Source organism: Amphibalanus amphitrite, unplaced genomic scaffold (assembly GCF_019059575.1).
Source record: "Amphibalanus amphitrite isolate SeventyFive unplaced genomic scaffold, NRLGWU_Aamphi_draft 001373F_arrow, whole genome shotgun sequence".
Classification (NCBI taxonomy): domain Eukaryota; kingdom Metazoa; phylum Arthropoda; class Thecostraca; order Balanomorpha; family Balanidae; genus Amphibalanus; species Amphibalanus amphitrite.
In genome coordinates, this window is record NW_024882866.1 from 162405 (window position 1) to 181376 (window position 18972).

The 18972-nt window shown below is 48.7% G+C and overlaps 1 protein-coding gene and 1 pseudogene across 1 annotated transcript; one reads left to right on the forward strand and one right to left on the reverse strand.

Moving 5' to 3' along the window:
• Positions 1–3973: 3973 nt before the first annotated feature.
• Positions 3974–11445, forward strand: LOC122372566 (ADP-ribosylation factor-like protein 8B-A). Its single transcript, XM_043349923.1, has 4 exons — positions 3974–4415; positions 4814–4968; positions 7945–8106; positions 9499–11445. The coding sequence occupies exons 1-4, from the start codon at positions 4293–4295 to the stop codon at positions 9617–9619; spliced, it is 561 nt and encodes a 186-aa protein (XP_043205858.1). The 5' UTR covers positions 3974–4292; the 3' UTR covers positions 9620–11445.
• Positions 9629–18067, reverse strand: LOC122372559 (annotated as a pseudogene).
• Positions 18068–18972: the final 905 nt, after the last annotated feature.

Sequence of the window (18972 nt, forward strand, 5' to 3'; positions counted from 1 at the left end):
AACTTTTCCCGGAATTTCCGAATTCCGAATCTGCATGCGGATTCCGGACAATTTCAAATCGGCTCAAAATGGGCATATAGACCAAACAGGATACGCTGATCACGAATCCGAAGTCCGTTCCGTGGCACATATGAAACTTTTCCCGGAATTTCCGAATTCCGAATCTGCATGCGGATTCCGGACAATTTCAAATCGGCTCAAAATGGGCATATAGACCAAACAGGATACGCTGATCACGAATCCGAAGTCCGTTCCGCGGCACACATGAAACTTTTCCCGGAATTTCCGAATTTCGAATCTGCATGCGGATTCCGGACAATTTCAAATCGGCTCAAAATGGGTTAAAAAATGTGTTAAAAAACCGAATTACCCCACGGGTGGGGTGATTTAGACATAGTTAACCTGCACGGCGCTGGGGGGTAAATATTACCCCCCCCCCTCACGGATTTTGACGATAAGTAAAAAACGGCCTAAGATATCGTTACGAAACTTTCAGCACCTTTTTACAACAATTCTACACATTGTGTAGAACTGTTGTGTAGAAAAGTTTCATATGTGCCGCGGAACGGACTTCGGATTCGTGATCAGCGTATCCTGTTTGGTCTATATGCCCATTTTGAGCCGATTTGAAATTGTCCGGAATCTGCATGCAGATTCAGAATTCGGAAATTCCGGGAAAGTTTCATATGTGCCACGGAACGGACTTCGGATTCGTGATCAGCGTATCCTGTTTGGTCTATATGCCCATTTTGAGCCGATTTGAAATTGTCCGGAATCCGCATGCAGATTCGGAATTCGGAAATTCCGGGAAAAGTTTCATATTTGCCGCGGAACGGACTTCGGATTCGTGATCAGCGTATCCTGTTTGGTCTATATGCCCATTTTGAGCCGATTTGAAATTGTCCGGAATCCGCATGCAGATTCGGAATTCGGAAATTCCGGGAAAAGTTTCATATGTGCCGCGGAACAGACTTCGGATTCGTGATCAGCGTGTCCTGTTTGGTCTATATGCCCATTTTGAGCCGATTTGAAATTGTCCGGAATCCGCATGCAGATTCGAAATTCGGAAATTCCGGGAAAAGTTTCATGTGTGCCGCGGAACGGACTTCGGATTCGTGATCAGCGTATCCTGTTTGGTCTATATGCCCATTTTGAGCCGATTTGAAATTGTCCGGAATCCGCATGCAGATTCGGAATTCGGAAATTCCGGGAAAAGTTTCATATGTGCCGCGGAACGGACTTCGGATTCGTGATCAGCGTATCCTGTTTGGTCTATATGCCCATTTTGAGCCGATTTGAAATTGTCCGGAATCCGCATGCACATTCGGAATTCGGAAATTCCGGAAAAAGTTTCATATGTGAAAAAATTTTAAGCTCAATCAACCTCAAAATCGGCTCAATGGTAGTCCCAGGCAAGGCCTCCAAAATAATGCACATTTGGTTGAGCTAAACTCTGGTGCATGAGCTATGCAGTATGCACGTGCAAGCCGATTGCACCCCTTCGTACGTTGCCACGCCTGCAGGGTAAACGGCAGCTCTAACTGGTTCAAAACTTGCAGGTCATAAGAAGAATACATTTGATCACGACATTCCGGCGAGATAATATCCGAGGGGTGCAAGCTGCGCGTGCGGGGGGCGGATAACGGTTTTGACGATGGATCCTCTGATCCCGGGAAACGTCGAGCTAGCGACACAAAAGTCGGTACACTGAGAGAACTAGACACACGCTACAGGATGTAATGAAAATGCCTGCACTGTGGTGCCTGGGACATGAACTATGCACGTGGAAAAGGGCCACCTTCGTGAAATATGAAGATATCGTTGTTTTTCATTTTGACATTATTATTTTTCATTTTCTTTTTAAAACTGGTGCCAGAAGTGCACAATTCGCGAAAAAGTATTTAAAACTATTTAACATATTGGTACTATGTTGATACTCTCTACGGCACCTACTGTATGATGGCATAGCGATGACGTCACACTCAAGCCAATCAGCGTTCAGAAGACAGACTCGTCGGATTGTGTCAGATAAGCTGATTGGTTAAAGCTGAGCTGGTTGGAGCTGATTGGTAAAAAACCAAAGCCTCGCCGCGGGTGGCTGTATTGTCGGATAAGAACGCATTCCTGGGATAAGGACGCATTCCTGGCATATTTTCTTTTAAAATTGCCGATAACTACGAATGGAGGCCGAAATCGGCTGTAAGGAGGTAAACGGATAGGTTTTCGGACACGGGCTACAAGATGGCTATCTCAGTTTCAATCCCCATGTTAAAGGTGGCCCTTTTCTATCCTGGTAGATCTCCACATGAATCTCACGTGCTTTCAAGCATTTTTGGGATGCTTCGGTTGGTTTCAGGTTCATTGTTCAGGTTCAGTCTTGGTTCAGTCCAGTTCAGTCCAAGCAAAGTCCAAGCTCAGTCTGGGTTTCGGTGGTTTTGCCCGGTGTGTGCCCTCAGTTTCGTTCCTCCAATTCTGGCCCAAGGCAACGCAAGAGCGCTGCCAGCATCTAGTTGAAAAAAAACTGTTAGCGGCCTCTTAAACTGACCCACTACCCAGCATATGACCTTTCGAGTGACTTACTTAGCTTGACCTGGTGACGTGGTGACGTGGTCCCTTTGGCCCTTTATGACCCGAGCAAAACTCATTTCCACACGATGCAAAATTGATTAGGCATATGCCGCCGATATATGGCTACGCCGGCTTAAGGACGTAATAGGTATGCCGGGCCCCCGGGCTGCGGAGTCGATGGATTTTCGGCGACTCCGACTCCGACTCCGACTCCGCAGCCCTGAATTGCCTCCGTCTATAATAGCCGTTTTCACGACGGCCATCTGGTACACATTTGGTGCACATCTGGTACAGATTAGGTGCACATTTGGTCAAATCAGGTTCAGTGTGTCTCTTAGCAGCTATCAGCTAGGGTTGCACTAGTTATATGCCTGCTAAATTCTAATTGTCATATTATCAGAGAGCATGATCGATTAAAACACAAATAAATTCATAAAATGAAGATATTTGCTGTAAAAAAGTTAGCATAGGCGGCGGAACGGGGAGCACCGTGACCCCCTTTGCTTTTGGCATTTTAACATTAGCCCTATGGGCGTTGGATGGAAGGAATGGGATCAAAAGTCGTTAGTGCCCCCCATAGTTGAAGTTGTTCCGCCGCTACTGGAAATTAGGTGCAGATTTGGTCAAATCAGGTGCATTCGCCGGATAGCCCGTACTGAAAACGGCTATTATAAGGCTTTGCTTGATGCCGAGCTTAGGTCAGGGCCTGGGGCTGACTGCACTGCAGCCTCAAGCCTGCCCTAGCCTAGACATTATTTCCAAAGAGACGGGCACATTTTCTAAGATAAAGTTACGTCTCTCGTTCAAATCTAGGCTGTGCCGTTGCATCCACAAGACTGCTGCTCGTTCCATACCTCTGGCGCACTTTCAGCTTGATCGATAGGCCTCCCAGATTCCATGCACCACACCGCAGCAGAAAGGTGGAAAAGCGATAGCGGCGTCATCTATATGAAAGACCCAGCGGACTCTGGCGGAATATACTTATCTTTACTCTCCGACGGGTGAAGTGAACATTGAATGGTAATTACTTGTAAAATTACGATTCAAGCCTTCCAATTCTTATCGATAAACACATTTTTATAGAGCTGAGATCAGCAGGAATCATTGGCACTGCATCAAAGGGTCGGATAAATTAAGAACAATGCCCTTACCGTAGCGTAGGTGCTCGTATGGCAATTAAATTCTTAAACAAAATGTTTTTTTCCAAGTTTTTTATTTCGTAGAAGCAAAAGATTATATTACAGGAAGTTATTGTGATATGCATTTTCATCACGCTAGGCCTTTTCCGTAAGTGACGCAAGATTTGGAACAGAAAATAAATTTAGTAGCCACCAGCTTCGTCATCAGCTTATTTTGTCTCACATGCGCCAGGACTGACGACGTTTGTTGCTGATGCATAAATAACAGGGCACAAAGTTCAGGAGCGGTCGGAGTCAAGGCCCTAAATACAGTGGGAGTGTTGCGTTCCGTTTTCATTGAGTGGTGTCTGGGCGTGTGGTGGGTTCGTGAGTCACAACAAGTGTGAGATAAGTGTCTGAACTGAGCGCTGGGATTCCACTGATCAGTGTGACTGACGCTGCCTGTGCTGTAGGTTGAGGTGGTACTCCGTTTGTCATTCAACTATCGAAGGGGCGTCATCGCCTTGAGTCTTGACTGCACCCATAAACATATTTTAAAACCAATCGTTATTACCTAACCTCCGAGTATACTTAAAAGCCTTCAAGATGATGGCCCTTGTGAATCGGTTCCTTGACTGGATTAAAAGCTTGTTCTGGAAGGAAGAAATGGAGCTCACATTGGTGGGCCTACAATATTCGGGAAAGACTACATTTGTTAATGTCATTGCGGTGAGTAGGGTTGTTGGCTACCTTGATAATCATTAGCAGTTATCTAACATGTTTTTCATGCTCATTTAAATGTATGAACTCCAGTTTATTTTTTATTTTGTCCATCTAATCTGTTGGAGTTTGCTTTCATCTTCAGTGGCATCAAGTCAGAGAGACAGAGATCATGTTTCTGTGTTGGCTTATTACCATTTTCAAGACATTATTATTTCTTGTTACATTTTGCATGTTAAATCTTCATAGCTACCAGAACCTTACATAAGTTTCAGACTTGTCTGTAAAAATGAAATATTCCTTTGAGTATTTTTATGATCATTACTTCCTGTGTACCCACTGCCCAGTGTTTTCCTCTCACTTTTCATAATTTATCATTTATCTGATATTCTTTTTCATTCCTGCAGTCTGGCCAGTTCAGTGAGGACATGATCCCAACTGTTGGCTTCAACATGCGCAAGGTCTCCAAAGGCAATGTGACCATCAAGCTGTGGGACATTGGTGGCCAGCCTCGCTTCCGCTCCATGTGGGAACGCTACTGCCGGGGTGTCAATGCCATTGTGTAAGTACCTGGGGCTCGTGTGACTGACACAAAGAATGTGACGGGATGCATGGTGATATATTTGAATCGGACCTCTGGGAAGAGTCAGCTTCGTTACTGATTCCAGTTAACTTAATTCCAGTCAAATTGGCATAGAACCCCAATCTTCATTTGCAGGAAATATTGCTAGCTCAGGGCATCCCATCTGCCACAAATTTGGCTACCAATCGCTACCCTGACCCCATTGAATAGCAGTGAGAAACATTTTATAGACTTTATTGCCGATGTCTCACGGTCTTTTCTCTTCCTCTTTTACCGCTTTGGCTGTTGTCCGCCGGCTCTGCAGCGTTTTATAACGTCGCGGTCTGGCAGCGTTTTATAACGTGGCGGTCCGCGCTATGTCCGGTCGGGTAGCGAGGCGGTGTCTGTTTTGGGCCCGCAGGCCCGTGTCTATTGACAACAGACGGCCGGGCGCGGTGGGTTTCGTCATCACAAGTGCAGCGCCCTGTTTGGACAGACGGGTTGGCTGGGCGGGGGGGAGGGGCTGCGCACGTGGGCCCCACACGTGGTGGCGGAGAAGCAATTCGACTCACTGCGACATATGCCGAGGCTGGGAGACTTAGCTTGATTAGCATGTCGGTAGGCGGGAAATACAATGAGCCCTTAATTATGTATCCTTGATCGGGGTATGTTTTGAAATGTCATGGGATATGTGAACTGTATCGTTATGGAATGTATACCCTTACCACTATGAAGTATGAGCAATCTGGGAAAAGTTCAACGTAGTTTTGTGTAGGTATATAATATGGAACGGTTGGCTATTTGTCCGTGGATGTATGCTTCATGGATCTGTCACAGCGCTTTATCGCTAAGGATTCATTCCACCGCGTTCTGGGTATACCGGGGCTTATCTGGTCGCCTTTCAGCGTTTTTTTTTCTTCTTCAAAAACCCAGAAATGGAGGACGGTGATAATGAAATTGGTGCTTTAACCCTCGCCGGCCGAGGGGGGGGGGCGGGTGCCGCCCCCCCCATAGGGTTTTTTTCGCGATAGCTCCAAACACGCTGGCGATAGAGAGCTGAAACTTGGCATACCTGACCTTTGATCCAAGCCGGATCTTTTGACACCAACCGCATTTTTGGGTCAGGTCAGGTCACTGACCTATGACGTCATAAGTGAACCTCTGCACGGTCTTCAGATGTCGCAACTTCGCAACGCCCTCACTGCCAGAGGAGATGTCACAGGGAAATGAAACTTTCAGGATCTAGTATCCATTATGAGTCCCACAACTTGTATATCTCGGATTTTTCCTAAAGGTCATATGAGGTCAGGTCATTTTCGTGACCTCACCATTATAAGTCAATGGGGAAAAATTCAAACTGCTATTCTGGCGCCGGGAACGATCTCCAACTATCTCAAGCACACAGAATCGTGATTTGATGCACTCCTTGCAAGGTTAGATGCGTCACTTTTGCAATGTTGACCTTGCGTGACGTCATTTATGACGTCATCAAGGTCAAATTAGTTTTTCGTCAATAACTCTTGATCAAATTGAGCTAGCGAGTCGGGAAAGGCACCAATGAACTCAGGAAGGCCTGCCGAATCGAATGATATGCGACATGACCTCTTTCGACCAACTTCGTGACCTGGGGGTGCTGACCTGACCTTGACCTGAGGTCAACACCCCAAGTTGACCTGACCCGGACAAAAAGTATATCATTCGACGCGCCTGAGCGAGGCGAACACGATGCTGCCAAAATCGGCGCTCTGCGGCCGTTTTTTGCGAAGTTATTCACCAAAAACTGAACCGTACCCTGAGGCACTTGACCTGACCTCAGAGGTCACCGGATGACCTAGGACCTTAAAATCGGGTACCAATCTCTGCGTCTCGTTACGGCGCACACGCTCGTTTTTTCCGCGACGCGCTAGCTCCACCAGGGGCGAAACGGCGAGGGGGGGGTCGTACCCGCCCCCCCCCTCGGCCGGCGCGTATGTAGAAAACCAATAGGTCCGGCGAGGGTTAATTACAGCGCCTGCTGCCCAACGCAGGTAGAAGCTCGTAGTGTCGCCAAACACTCTTCCAACCTCCGAACACTCCATGCCTGGTCCTCTGTCACCATTGGCAATGTCAGTAATGTCCCTGTTCCCCGGTGGGGCCGCTGTTATCGCTTCAACTCGTAAGCTCAGCTCGTATAACCGTTTAAGGTCCGATGCATGCCGTTGCGAAACAGTTCAATGTACTTGTGCCAATCAACGGCCGGGTCGGGCGGTAGTTCTTTCTGCTTCTTCGGCGAACTCCCGTGACAAAACTTACGTTGATCGCCGGATCAGATGGACTTATTCAGTCTATGTACAGGGTGTCCAGAAAAAAAGATACTACGGAAATTAAGTCGCATTAATTAACGCACGTGCCGATTTCTTTCCAACTTCATGTGCTTATAGTGCAAGATGTGGCAAAAGTCATGCGCACTGTAATACGTCGTTGGAAAGTTGTCTGCCTGCCCTCTGAGATGGTCAACATGACCATCAGTCACCTGCAGACTGTGCTAGTGCTGGAGCTGATCCGCCGGAAGGCCGCTCACATTGAGAATCTGCTTTGAGGAGCTGCTGTGACTGACCAAAGGGTTTACATGTCATGTGGCACCTGCTGTCTGTTTTGCCATATTTTTTTTTGCGAATACAAGCATGTGCTATTTTAAAATGTGCGGTGTTTATTTTTTGGAATTACAGCAAAAAATAATAGTATCCGTTTTTTTCTGGACACCCTGTATATTGTATGTGACTTTTACGTCTTATGAGATTTAATATACTCGAGTTAATTGAGATCTTATGAGTAACCATTACTGCTTCGTTGTGAAAATGTGCATTTTTTTGTACCACCATTCTAGCACATTGACCAAACATGATACCCATATGTTTCGTGTTCTAACCGCGTCAGCGAGCGTAAGTCGCTCTCTCTCTCCGAGTCTCACCCAGCTCTTGCGGTCGTCACGCGCAGGTACATGGTGGACGCTGCCGACCAGGAGAAGCTGGAAGCGTCCAGGAACGAGCTGCACAACCTGCTGGACAAGCCGCAGCTGGCTGGCATCCCTGTGCTCGTGCTGGGAAACAAGCGCGACCTGCCCAACGCCCTGGACGAGAAGGGGCTCATCGAGAGGATGTGAGTGTACCGATGAATGTCTTCCGTCCGGACGCCGCCGAGCCGACTGAGAGTTTATTCATAAGGTAATAAGTACTGAGAGTTAATACTCGCATAAGTATTTATCTGTCGTTTCAGACATCTCTCAACGTCATGTTTGGCAGCACTGCGTCACTGTTTATTCCGTAAGCTATCCAATCCATATTGCGCTGTAAATGATGCAATATCAGTTATCTGCCTATCAGCTCCATCCAGCGCTGTTCTTATTTCATCATTTTTTTCCAGTCATCTCCCGTTCTTTCACACACACACACACACACAACGAATTTTATTACAAACATAAATGGACAGAAATAAAAATAAGATGAACATGCAATTGGCGCAAAAGTGCCTTAGCACTTGATTCATGGCGCCTTTTGCTTAATCAGCATTTTGATTTCGTAGGTACACTTTTTACCTTATTATCTATGTGTTTGCTTACTTATTCATTTATTGACTACTTGTTGACCGCCGCTCGTGTAGGTGTGGTTACTTTTACCCGCTCAGTAATAAAGATGGATCAGCAGCCGGCAGCAGCAGTGCCAGGGGTTCCCAGAACTACAGACGAGGGTGTACATGATGTCATTAAAAACGTTTAGTTGACGTAATATAATTTTGGACCTGTTGTGCTAATGTCAGGAGTTGTTCGAGGAGTTGTCAGGAGTTGTTCTTATCAGGCTATTAACGACAGGGGCTTGTCTGTGATAAATCCAAGTAGAAAAATATACCTATATATGATTTTTTAATGCCTATATATGGTATATGAATTTTTACCTTAGATATACGAATTTCCTTCTTCATGCCAGCTAGAGGGGCACACACTACAAAACTCATCCGTAATCAATTGCTTATCCATTCGCAACTTTGAGACATCAAACTTTTAAAGCAAAGCCTTTAAGGCCTGGTTCTGGGTGTCTGTGAGAAGGATATGCCGGCTGTTACTGAAGTCTAGGTCTTGGTGTCCGTTATTCACACGGACGCTAGTGGCTGTGCAGGCTCGATGACTCATCCGAAATGTGGAGCGCCGATAATCGATATAGGGTAGATGGTTCAGTGGCTACGTCAGCGCCGAGCAACCGTAGTCGACAAACGGGGGGGGGGGGGGGGGGGGGCGGTGCGGTAGTTGACTTTGTATGCGCGTTCGTATCTGATACTGGTTTTGAACGTGGATAAGATTTGATAATCATGATCTACACATATTCTGTTCCGCTTCTCGCTAAAATAACTGATAGTTGATTCCGATAAGCATAAATAACATTGCTGACATTTTCACGCTCGTCACTTGCGTGTTTAATGCAGTTTTTATGCGTCATCAGCGGTGCTTGTGAATCCATCTGCTGAAATGTCAATCATGACGCGTTATTTTTTTTTCAGGAACCTGTCTGCGATCCAGGACCGGGAGATCTGCTGCTACTCCATCTCCTGCAAGGAGAAGGACAACATCGACATCACGCTGCAGTGGCTCATCACCAAGTCCAAGTCGGGCGGCCGCTAGACTCCCGTCTCAGAGCAGCCAACCGCACACGAGCGCGCAGGTCAGCGGTATCCGAGAGCCAACGCTGTTAACGGTAGATGGCGCCAGGAAGCTAAAGGTGGCGCCACCGGAGGTTAAAATGGCGCTGAGAACGATTTAAAATAGGCAGGCTCCGTCAGGCATCAGCGCTGAGGGTTGTTCCTGAGCGCCACCGGGTGACGTGGTGCTTCAGTGGGCACGCCACTTTGAGACCATATCGTCTGGGGACATTACACTACATGCCACGGCACAACTGAGCGGGGAGGGGCCACAGCGGCGCGCGACCTGACTATTCCCGTGCCGTGTTGCTTGCCACGCGCTGGTTTTACGTTAAAGCTATCTCAGCATGGTGTTTGTTTACGCAATGGTGCTCCACATGCTGTGCTTTTCGCGTTTGAAGTTACGGGGCCATTCCTAAGTGCTCTGTGAGCGGCGCCTGTTGCTGTGTTCGACTATTGGTGTCACCAAACGCCGTAACGTGCAGAGCTTCACAATAGGATGGGCCCAGGTGTTCGGGGCGCCGACTGTAGGTCGGCTGCGATATTTATTTGTGGAGTCATGCTGCTACTTCAGTAGATACCGGGTGTCAGCTAATACTGGTCCCCGTGCGCGCTGATTTTAGCATTAGGGCCTGCATGAATCAAGAGCTTTCCGTAGGCTTTCTTCCAAAACTTTCGAAGAAATAGATATTGATAGTGATGCTAGAAGTCCATTCAAATCTAGTTTGTTCTCTCTTGTCCTATTGCACGATGCTTTAACATTTTCCTATCCGCACTGTGCTTCATTCGGCGACTTTTGCCTTTTCTTTACATGACGCTTGCTTACTCAAAGCCTTTCGTTTTTTTATAAGTACGTAGCGTACCATTTATCAAGGCAAGGCCTTCGCCAGACTTCAAGTCTGTTTTAATATAATCAGAATTATAACGTGACTCTTCATGCACAAACTACATGCGTGATTTCCTTAATATTTCAACCGTTACCTAAATATCTTATTACAGTGATGATACGTAGTCCTTGCACCTCCGATTTAATATTAGATGTTAGGTACCGCTCCCTTTTGATTACCAACTAATCCTGAGCTATGAATTACTGGTACGCTACAAATATTTCAGTGCATGTTTAAGTTTATTATAGATAAACGTCGTGCCTAGCCAGCTGATGTTGGGCAAGTGTGAGTTCTTTCAGGCGTCCGTGGTCATTATTGTTTGTAAGTCGGTTTGTGATAGTTTGATATGTACCGCTGCTTGCCAATAGTCCAGCGAACCCGCTGCGCCTGCCGCCTTCTATTCCCCCATGAGCTGGTAACTAACATCCCGCGAATGGCATGAACATAGCTTTACTGATCGATACACGCCGAATCATGCGATTTACCGTAGCTGTTGCGTAAACCCTATGTATGTATGTCTGCGGTGCTCTGTTTATTTTGAGCGCAATTAATGCGGTTAAATGATGGGATCGGTTCCGTACTCGAGGTACGTTCGAGGTAATTTTGTATATTTACCACTCTTATCGACTATGTACCGTATTTTCCGCTTCCTTTTTTTTGTAGTATCTTATCATCGCATACTTCCCTGCATATCCCGACGAAACCGTGTAACTTCTTTCAAATAAAAACTTACGTTTCTTATCAGTCAGATGCTCGTTTCGCATAATTCACACAATGTAACTGCTTGGGATTTGTTTGAACTGAGGCTGGAATTATGTGTTCTTCGTTTGCCCTAGTGTCCAATTATGCTGTGGTTGTCGTTGACTGAATTACCGGTACCGGAGTACAGGGAACTACTGCCAAAATTAGGCTGAATTGGGCATGACTACAAAAGTGAAAATTTATTAACTTAGTCAATATCGAACGAGCATTATATTATATCGATTTAAATATGTTTAACAGTGTTGTAATCAAAAAAGATTTAGCCTAACGGGACTCTAATCAAACTCTTTCATCAATCCCTGCTTGTTCATAATGAATGTGCGATATCGAAATGGCAGGTCGGCCCCGCCCGACTGATGAGACGGCATTATGGTGATCGTTTTTCGAGTGTGTGAGCGTCTATTTCGCCTCCGAGGTGTATGTGTGTTGTGTTGAGAATGGTACCGGAGGTTCCCGTCAGATCGACCGGTATCGTGTTGGTGTTTGTGTGCATGTGATGTCGTGCTACTCCCCTGATATATGTATTTAATACACCAGTCATTGAACGGGGACTGTCGCGACTCGCAATCGTGCGGATGTTATGGGAATGCATTTACTCGAAGGCTCCGCCCTGTGCCCATTTTGTCGCGTCCTGAGAGCAACGGCCAACGCTTAACTCTGGCGGGAGCACTAACACACACGCCTGGACTAGCGGAACTATGCACACAAGAACACGCATCATCGCGCACACAACGGCGAAACTGGGTCGGGGGACAAACTCTGTCGCTGTTCTGGACCGGGAAGTGTTTTTGTGACCGATAACGAACCGCTGGTATGTGTTGTCGGCTCTGAAGAGCCGCCTCCGGTCTCCTCTCCCGAAATAGAGGAATGTGGAACATGTTATCAAAGAGCTGTTATCGGGTTCCGGGAGACACAGGTCTGTTGATTGGAAATGAGGGGGAGGGGAGAGGGCTCGTGTCACATGTGTTCACGTGTTAGGCGATGTGGCCTGTTCAAAGTTAGTTTTCGTACTATTTGTTTTGTTGTACTTGTTTTTCAGCCTCTGGATGGGCTGTTACTTGCATCTGTACTTTATTTTGTTGTAGCTAGACCCGCGTCACCATCGCAGTGAGGGGAAGGAGTGAGAGTTAAGCCTGAAACAGACTCTTTCGCAGTCAGGAAATCGCATGCGAGAGCCTATTAAAATACATGGAAGCACGCTCGCATCAATCGCACGCACCTCCCGCATGCGATTGATGCGGGAAGAATTATAATGTATTTGAATTGAATAGGCTCTCGCATGGGATTTCCTGTATGCGCAAAGTCTGTTTCAGCCTTTAGGGATTCGAGTCAATTTTTGCCTGGGGGAGGGGGGGGGGGGGCTTTGCCAGGCTCGGAACTGTGGCGGAACACATGTTAGAACACCTTCCTGACTCCTGTTGTGCACACAGGATCGGCATTGTTAGAATGTGATCGAATTTCCTCTCCAAAAAGTGCCGTCTGAGTAGGTGCTGACGCCTATAAACCACAATAATGCATACTTCAGACAAGCAATTTATTGATATGTGGACACGTCACGCCTGGCAGCGCCCGCGCGGCTAACCGTAACGCGCACACAGTCGCCAATGGCGCCCACCCAGCACTGCACCCGTTATCTGTTTATAAAACACACGGCTCCTCCCGCCCCTTGTGGATTCCCATTGCGCTTCCCAACACCGTTTCCAAGCAGCCCCGCGCGCCCCAGACAGCCTACCACACACGACAGGACTGACGGACACTTCTAGGGTAACCGTGCCACGAGCCCCTGAATTCACCCAGCGAGGTGGGACTCACAACACAGCACGGTGTTAGTTCCAGAGTGGCATCGGTGGACAGGTCGGACGAACCCCACACATCAGCCTGATGATGCTCTGCAAGTACAACCCGACTCGATAGTGACACAAGTGCCACCGCGACGCATATCACACACTGTTTCCCCAGCATCGGAGTGGGCCATCGCGCGCCTTTGGCACAATTCATTTGTAAAATGGGCGCGATCACGTCACGGTACCTACTCATCTTCTCACTTTCCGCCATGCCGGCGCCCGTTCACCACAGGCGCACATAGGACAAACGCAGCACTCGGTACTTCGTGGGCTGCCGCTGGTACTGGCATAAATAAAACCCACGAGGCTGTGTGCCAATCCTAGCGACGAAGCACATGGAGCATGGTAGCATTGGCTGTTTCATCGGAAATTCCGTCAGGAGCTTCAAAGCCTCGGAAAGTCGTTGGTAACATGTAAATCAGCAGAGTTTTCCGCGGACAACTGCGCTGCGTAGGCTGTTCAGACTCGCTCGGACCGGGAAGTTTTCACACGAACTAATTTAGCAGCGCTGCTCCGGTGACCGCGGGATGGACTCATTCCGACATCGTTAGCGGTGTGCGTAGTAGAAGCAGACAGTCGGTTATCACATGTTCTGGAATGTTCTGTTCACTAAGGGCCGTATTCGGTGTGCGCATGTCTCCGCTGGCATGACTATCAACGATATCACGAATCGTTCGAGATCAGCACATTCACTGTCTTCACTCCCTAATTTCACCCGTTTGTCAAGGAATGGAAATAGACTAAAAACACGGAGCGAACAACGTGTCAATGACTGGAATGTCACGTTTGTGCTACTCGAATTCCCAAAATAATTGGGATTGTTGTTTAAAAGCATATGGCAGCTGCCTGTAGTCATCTCAATGGTTTTGAGACGAACAAAAATGGGGACGTACCCATTCTAACGTTATCACACACGCACACAAAGTTCGTTTACACATCGCCATCCCTCATCCCCACAAATATCACTGTATGGTAACTCCGAATTAGCATCACCCTACCACAGCCCCGAGACCAACTGGCCGTTCCAGCCCCGCGGCCAATGCGGCGTCCACGGCCTGACTGGCGTCGAATGTCGGCCTTCCGACACACCTCGTGACCAGCACGGCTCAACATACTAGTTTAGGACCTAACGATCTCCTTGTCGTCCATATGACCGACCGGGATATGTCCCCGCAGACCGCCCTTTGGCCTGTTTTTGGCAAGGACCGACTAGTTTTCGGCTGAACGTCCATTGCTCGAGCTCCTCCTGGTGAGGATAACCGCTTCAGTTTCCAGCGGACACGTTCTAAGTGCAGTACGGCGAAGTGCTATCTCCCGGCTATGCCCCTTTCGCCGCTGGTTTTCCGGAATCCTTCCCTGCCGCTGGGGGTTGGGATGCGGCCGCCGTCGGCCCTGCAGTCCAGACTGTGGGCGCCTTTTTCTCAGCCGGGGCGCCGGGGTCGCCGTCTTGCGACCCGCCGCCGCCTCGGTGGGCCGTCGAGGCTTCGCAGACCCTCCCGTCGGCCTCCTGGACGGCAGCATGCTCACGGAGCGTTTGGTGCGCGCCGCCGGAGTCGTCAACCGTTTCCCAGCCGTCGTCTTCGGAGCTGCGTGCGGGCTCGCCGCTTTGACCGCCGCCCTGGTGGTGTGTCGTGGAACCTCTGGTACGGTCGTCTTGCCAATAGGTGACGCGGTAGTCGGCGGTGTGGGGAAGTGGACCCCCGGCGGTATGACGGCCGAGTCCGGCGGGGCAGCGGGGATCAGACGGGTGCGCACGCCGTACGGCTTCAGGTGGTAGATGAGGTACTCGATGGTGTACATCATGTTGGGCGGCACGTAGTGGAAACTGATGGCCGAGTCGGAGCAGCAGTCCATGCCCTGTGGGCAGGCGATGGACGGCGTCAGTGGGAATTGTAGCTAGTAAGAGGTGGGAATGAATGGGAGTGGCAACCTATGTACATACAACAACGCTGTCGCGAGACACTTTCATAACGCTCAATGGCATTGGCGGCAAAAACATACATTAATAAGATGACGTCAATAATACAACTCAGGCTTCAGGTCATTCACCTACGGACCACAGAAGCCAGCTTTAGAAAATGCCTGGATGATGTCATGTATGAGCTGCACGGCACACCTAAAGGTCACCGGTCATTCAGCAGCATGCCCGCAAATTGCAGGACCTAATCTAAGCACCTAACAATAATTATCGCAATGTACCGAACAACGGCTTATGGCGTGGTGTCGTGGGCAGGTCGATTGTAGGTACATTATCGATGTCTGCTGTTCGCTGACGTGCTCTGCGCCCACGCCGGGGACCTCTATAAACAGGCCCTATTGGTGGGGTAATGGAAATAATAGGTGACCGTGTTCGGGTGGGGTCACATCATCGCCGCGGCCGGCGGCACGACGAGGCGATAACTTCCGTGCAGACCGGCGACAGTTGTCATGGAAACCTAACGACTGTTGATGAGGGTGCTAGGACCAGGCGACTAAATGGTTGTATAGAGCGCACGGCATCACGTTTATTTTTTCTCGCATGCGGGACATTGAACGGCATTTGGGTTAGTGTGCTCACATTTTGAATAGCCTTGTAACGAGTTTTGGTATAATTGAAGCATTTATTTTTTATGTGGATGACAACGAAAACCTGATCCAACAAATGTTGATGTTCGGGTACGTCTTCCTAAACAGCTGCAGTCACTCGTTATCAGCTGACAGAGCGTCTCCTTTCTGAGGGATTCGGACCTCGTCGCTTCGGCACCCCAAATGTTTCGTTTCACGAGGATGTTTCGGTTGCTGGGAGTCCGTGACAAAATAGTGAGGAAAAACTGTGATGGTAACAGTTGCTCGGACAATAAATCATAAATCAAACTTTTGAGCTTCATCAAATTTCATCAAACTACAGTATCCAACAATCAGACTTAGCACAAACTTGTAAAAAAGTGGACGGCTCAGTCTAAGCGAACAAACTTCCCAAGAAGAACACGACATGCATCAACTTCAGCCAGTTTGTGGGTTCATCTGCTGTTGACAGATGGAGAATCCTTGTCGGCCCACAGGTCGATAGGTCTATCAACTGAACAGCCACTGCTGACCCCCCGTCCGATGATGAATGAAATGGACCTCAATGTCCGAGGGCCCGTGTCCGTCGGATGCAACCGTTCCAGATTCGGATTCCGGACAGGATAGTCACGCCTACGACAGTCTCATTGTGAAACTGGACCCTATTTCATTATTTTGTATTCAAAATGACGTCGACAGGCCCATGCTTCCTCAGGCCATGTAATAGCCTAACTTTCCGAACTATCGGGCTTAACAGTTCAATGTTTTGTACGGTTTGCAACTATCCCGCCCCGTCTGCATCCCACGTCCTATCTTTGAACTGTGTCCGCAGCCCTCCGATAGCCAATCGCCATCTGAGCTAACGTTCATAGCAATCATCAGGCCCCGGCATCCCCTGACCCTCAACCGTTACTATTGCCCCCTCCCGCCCACTCCTCACCCTGGGCTGGGGGTAGAAGACGTACTTCCAGTACCAGAAATTCTTGGGGAACTTCTCCGCTACCAGGTGACTCTCCGGAGTGAAAGGGAAGAACCGGTACCGTCCCTGGGCGTCCCGACTGTCTCCGGCCGTGACGTTCAGCTTCTCCATGCACTTCCCTGGGACGAACACGGCAGGAGGTGGTGAAGTAACGCCATTAAATAATATATCAGCGGATACCGAACAGGTCCGCAGTGAGCGGTAATATATCGGCGCGATTTTCCAAGAGATGTGGGGTTCGGGAAAAAACGCGTCGATATGTAGCAAAGTCCTATTCAGGGCACTGTTACAGGCGGCGACTGAGCTTTCTTCAGATGGCAGATAGCCCACGCTGTCAGCTGTAGCTCTACGTAGTTGCACTTTGAGCAGCAACTCACCCATTTCGGCGTCCTCTGCTCCGCCGTGATCCTTCCTGCATTTTTCGGGTCTTTCAGTCCGACCTCGACAAACCGTCTGAGGGCCTCACGGCTGAGCACGTAACCTGGTGGGAGGCGATGCGAAGTGAAGTACGGTGAGTTATTATAATAGACAGACAGAGTACTGAATAGGACAGTTCGCTTTCCCCTCCAAAAGATTATCCCTGGGCTGGACTGAATTAGAGGACTAGGTAGGCATTGGACAGTGGACACTGGCCGACTGAAAAGGGCGTGGCAAGATCCCGCAAGTGCCAACAGCCTGCCACCTGCGCGACCACTAGCGGGGCATGTGCTGGTGAAGCACGACAGTTTAGCCAGCACCTCTTTTTTAAAGCCACAATAGGTCGTAAATCCCACAGGACGTGAACCCAAATCCTAATGACACCGCCCGTGATCGGGAAGTGGAAGGGCCAGCACAACCATAAACGGTACACAGTATGTGGAACAAATAAATCCACACAACATAAACATTGCACATGCCTCACGTAAATTGCACGATCAAATCGATTACAGTGTCTTATGACGTAGGTACAGTTGGACTTATTGCCCCCATTACCGTATTCTACAGAAATGCTTGCCATAACACGGTGTCCCCCCAGACATATCAACTATCTAGTCTGTATAAAGCGTCTACATACGGCTAACCCGAATCTAATGCTACCACGGCCATTGTCGAATATCATAAGGACATAACCATAAAGGTATGGTCACCTCCAATGCCTTGTCGTTAAAGACGTAACCATTATTGGTAGGTACACAAATCACAGCACTAAACGCGCTAACAAAAGGCCAATGCCTACACTCACAGACGTCATGCAACATCTCATATCCTTACCCTTCCCAGACCTGCCCTCCCCCTTCAGCCTCGGCCCCGCCTTACCTGCGCCGCCGCTCATGTATCCCTGCTTGGTGAACGGCTTGAACTTGCAGCCGAAGTAGATGGGGTGCTGTGGCGGGTAAGGCTCCAGCAGGAACCGCATGTTCTCCATCACAGCGTACCTGCCGGAGGACAGAAAATCAGCGCTAGGACGGTGGACAGAAGGAGCGCAGCGCGGGTACGCCGAGCAGAAATTCAGATGGATGAGTGGAGATCAAGACGAAGCTAGCGTCTTGAGCAAAGTTCGTCCTAGCGCTAAGCATGAAGGAAGGCGAAGCTTAGCGCTAGGATTTGACCACAGTGAGCGGAGAAGCTTGGCATGGGCGGGCGCTGAAGTAGGGAATATCGAGCTTCAGCAATAGATACCGCAGCCAGGACGACGAGAGCGTTTATGTACCATTTAAGTTTAATGTCCTGTTAGTTTCAGGCTGCCCAATTCTATATACGTCTAAGTCCGTATATATTAAAACACTTGCTGATGATATGCATGGCAAGGAGACCGAGGTAAAATTCATATGGTAGACGCGCTTTTTACAAGGGAGAGGACTCAACTACAACACTTTTTAATGAAAAATGAAGCCATCGATCGAGTCAACAACTCAATTTCGCTACGCCTTTTCACCCGAAGAGAGGCACGGAAGGAACTTGCTAAATGGGCTCGCTTTTACTAACACAACAATCGGGCCTTCAACACGTATAAAGAGACCACAAAGTGCCATCACTTAGTGGTCCAAAGCGCCGGTGTGTTTTGGCAAACTCCGTCCGTACTGAATCATTTAGTTGCCTCCACCCCGCCATTGATCGATCGTAAGAAGCGTGTCCACGCACGCTTCTTACCGCGGGTGGCGCTCCGTCTCGGCGTGCGGAGCAGACAGAACGTAAACCAGTGGACCACGGCCGTATAACCACGGCACTACCGGCCCCAGAGAACGACCGGTCAGAGGTCAACGGCCTCATCGCCCGGCGGCAACATCTCCGATCAATACGACTGTCAGACCGCCGCAATAGGAAGACGCTGCTGACTGCA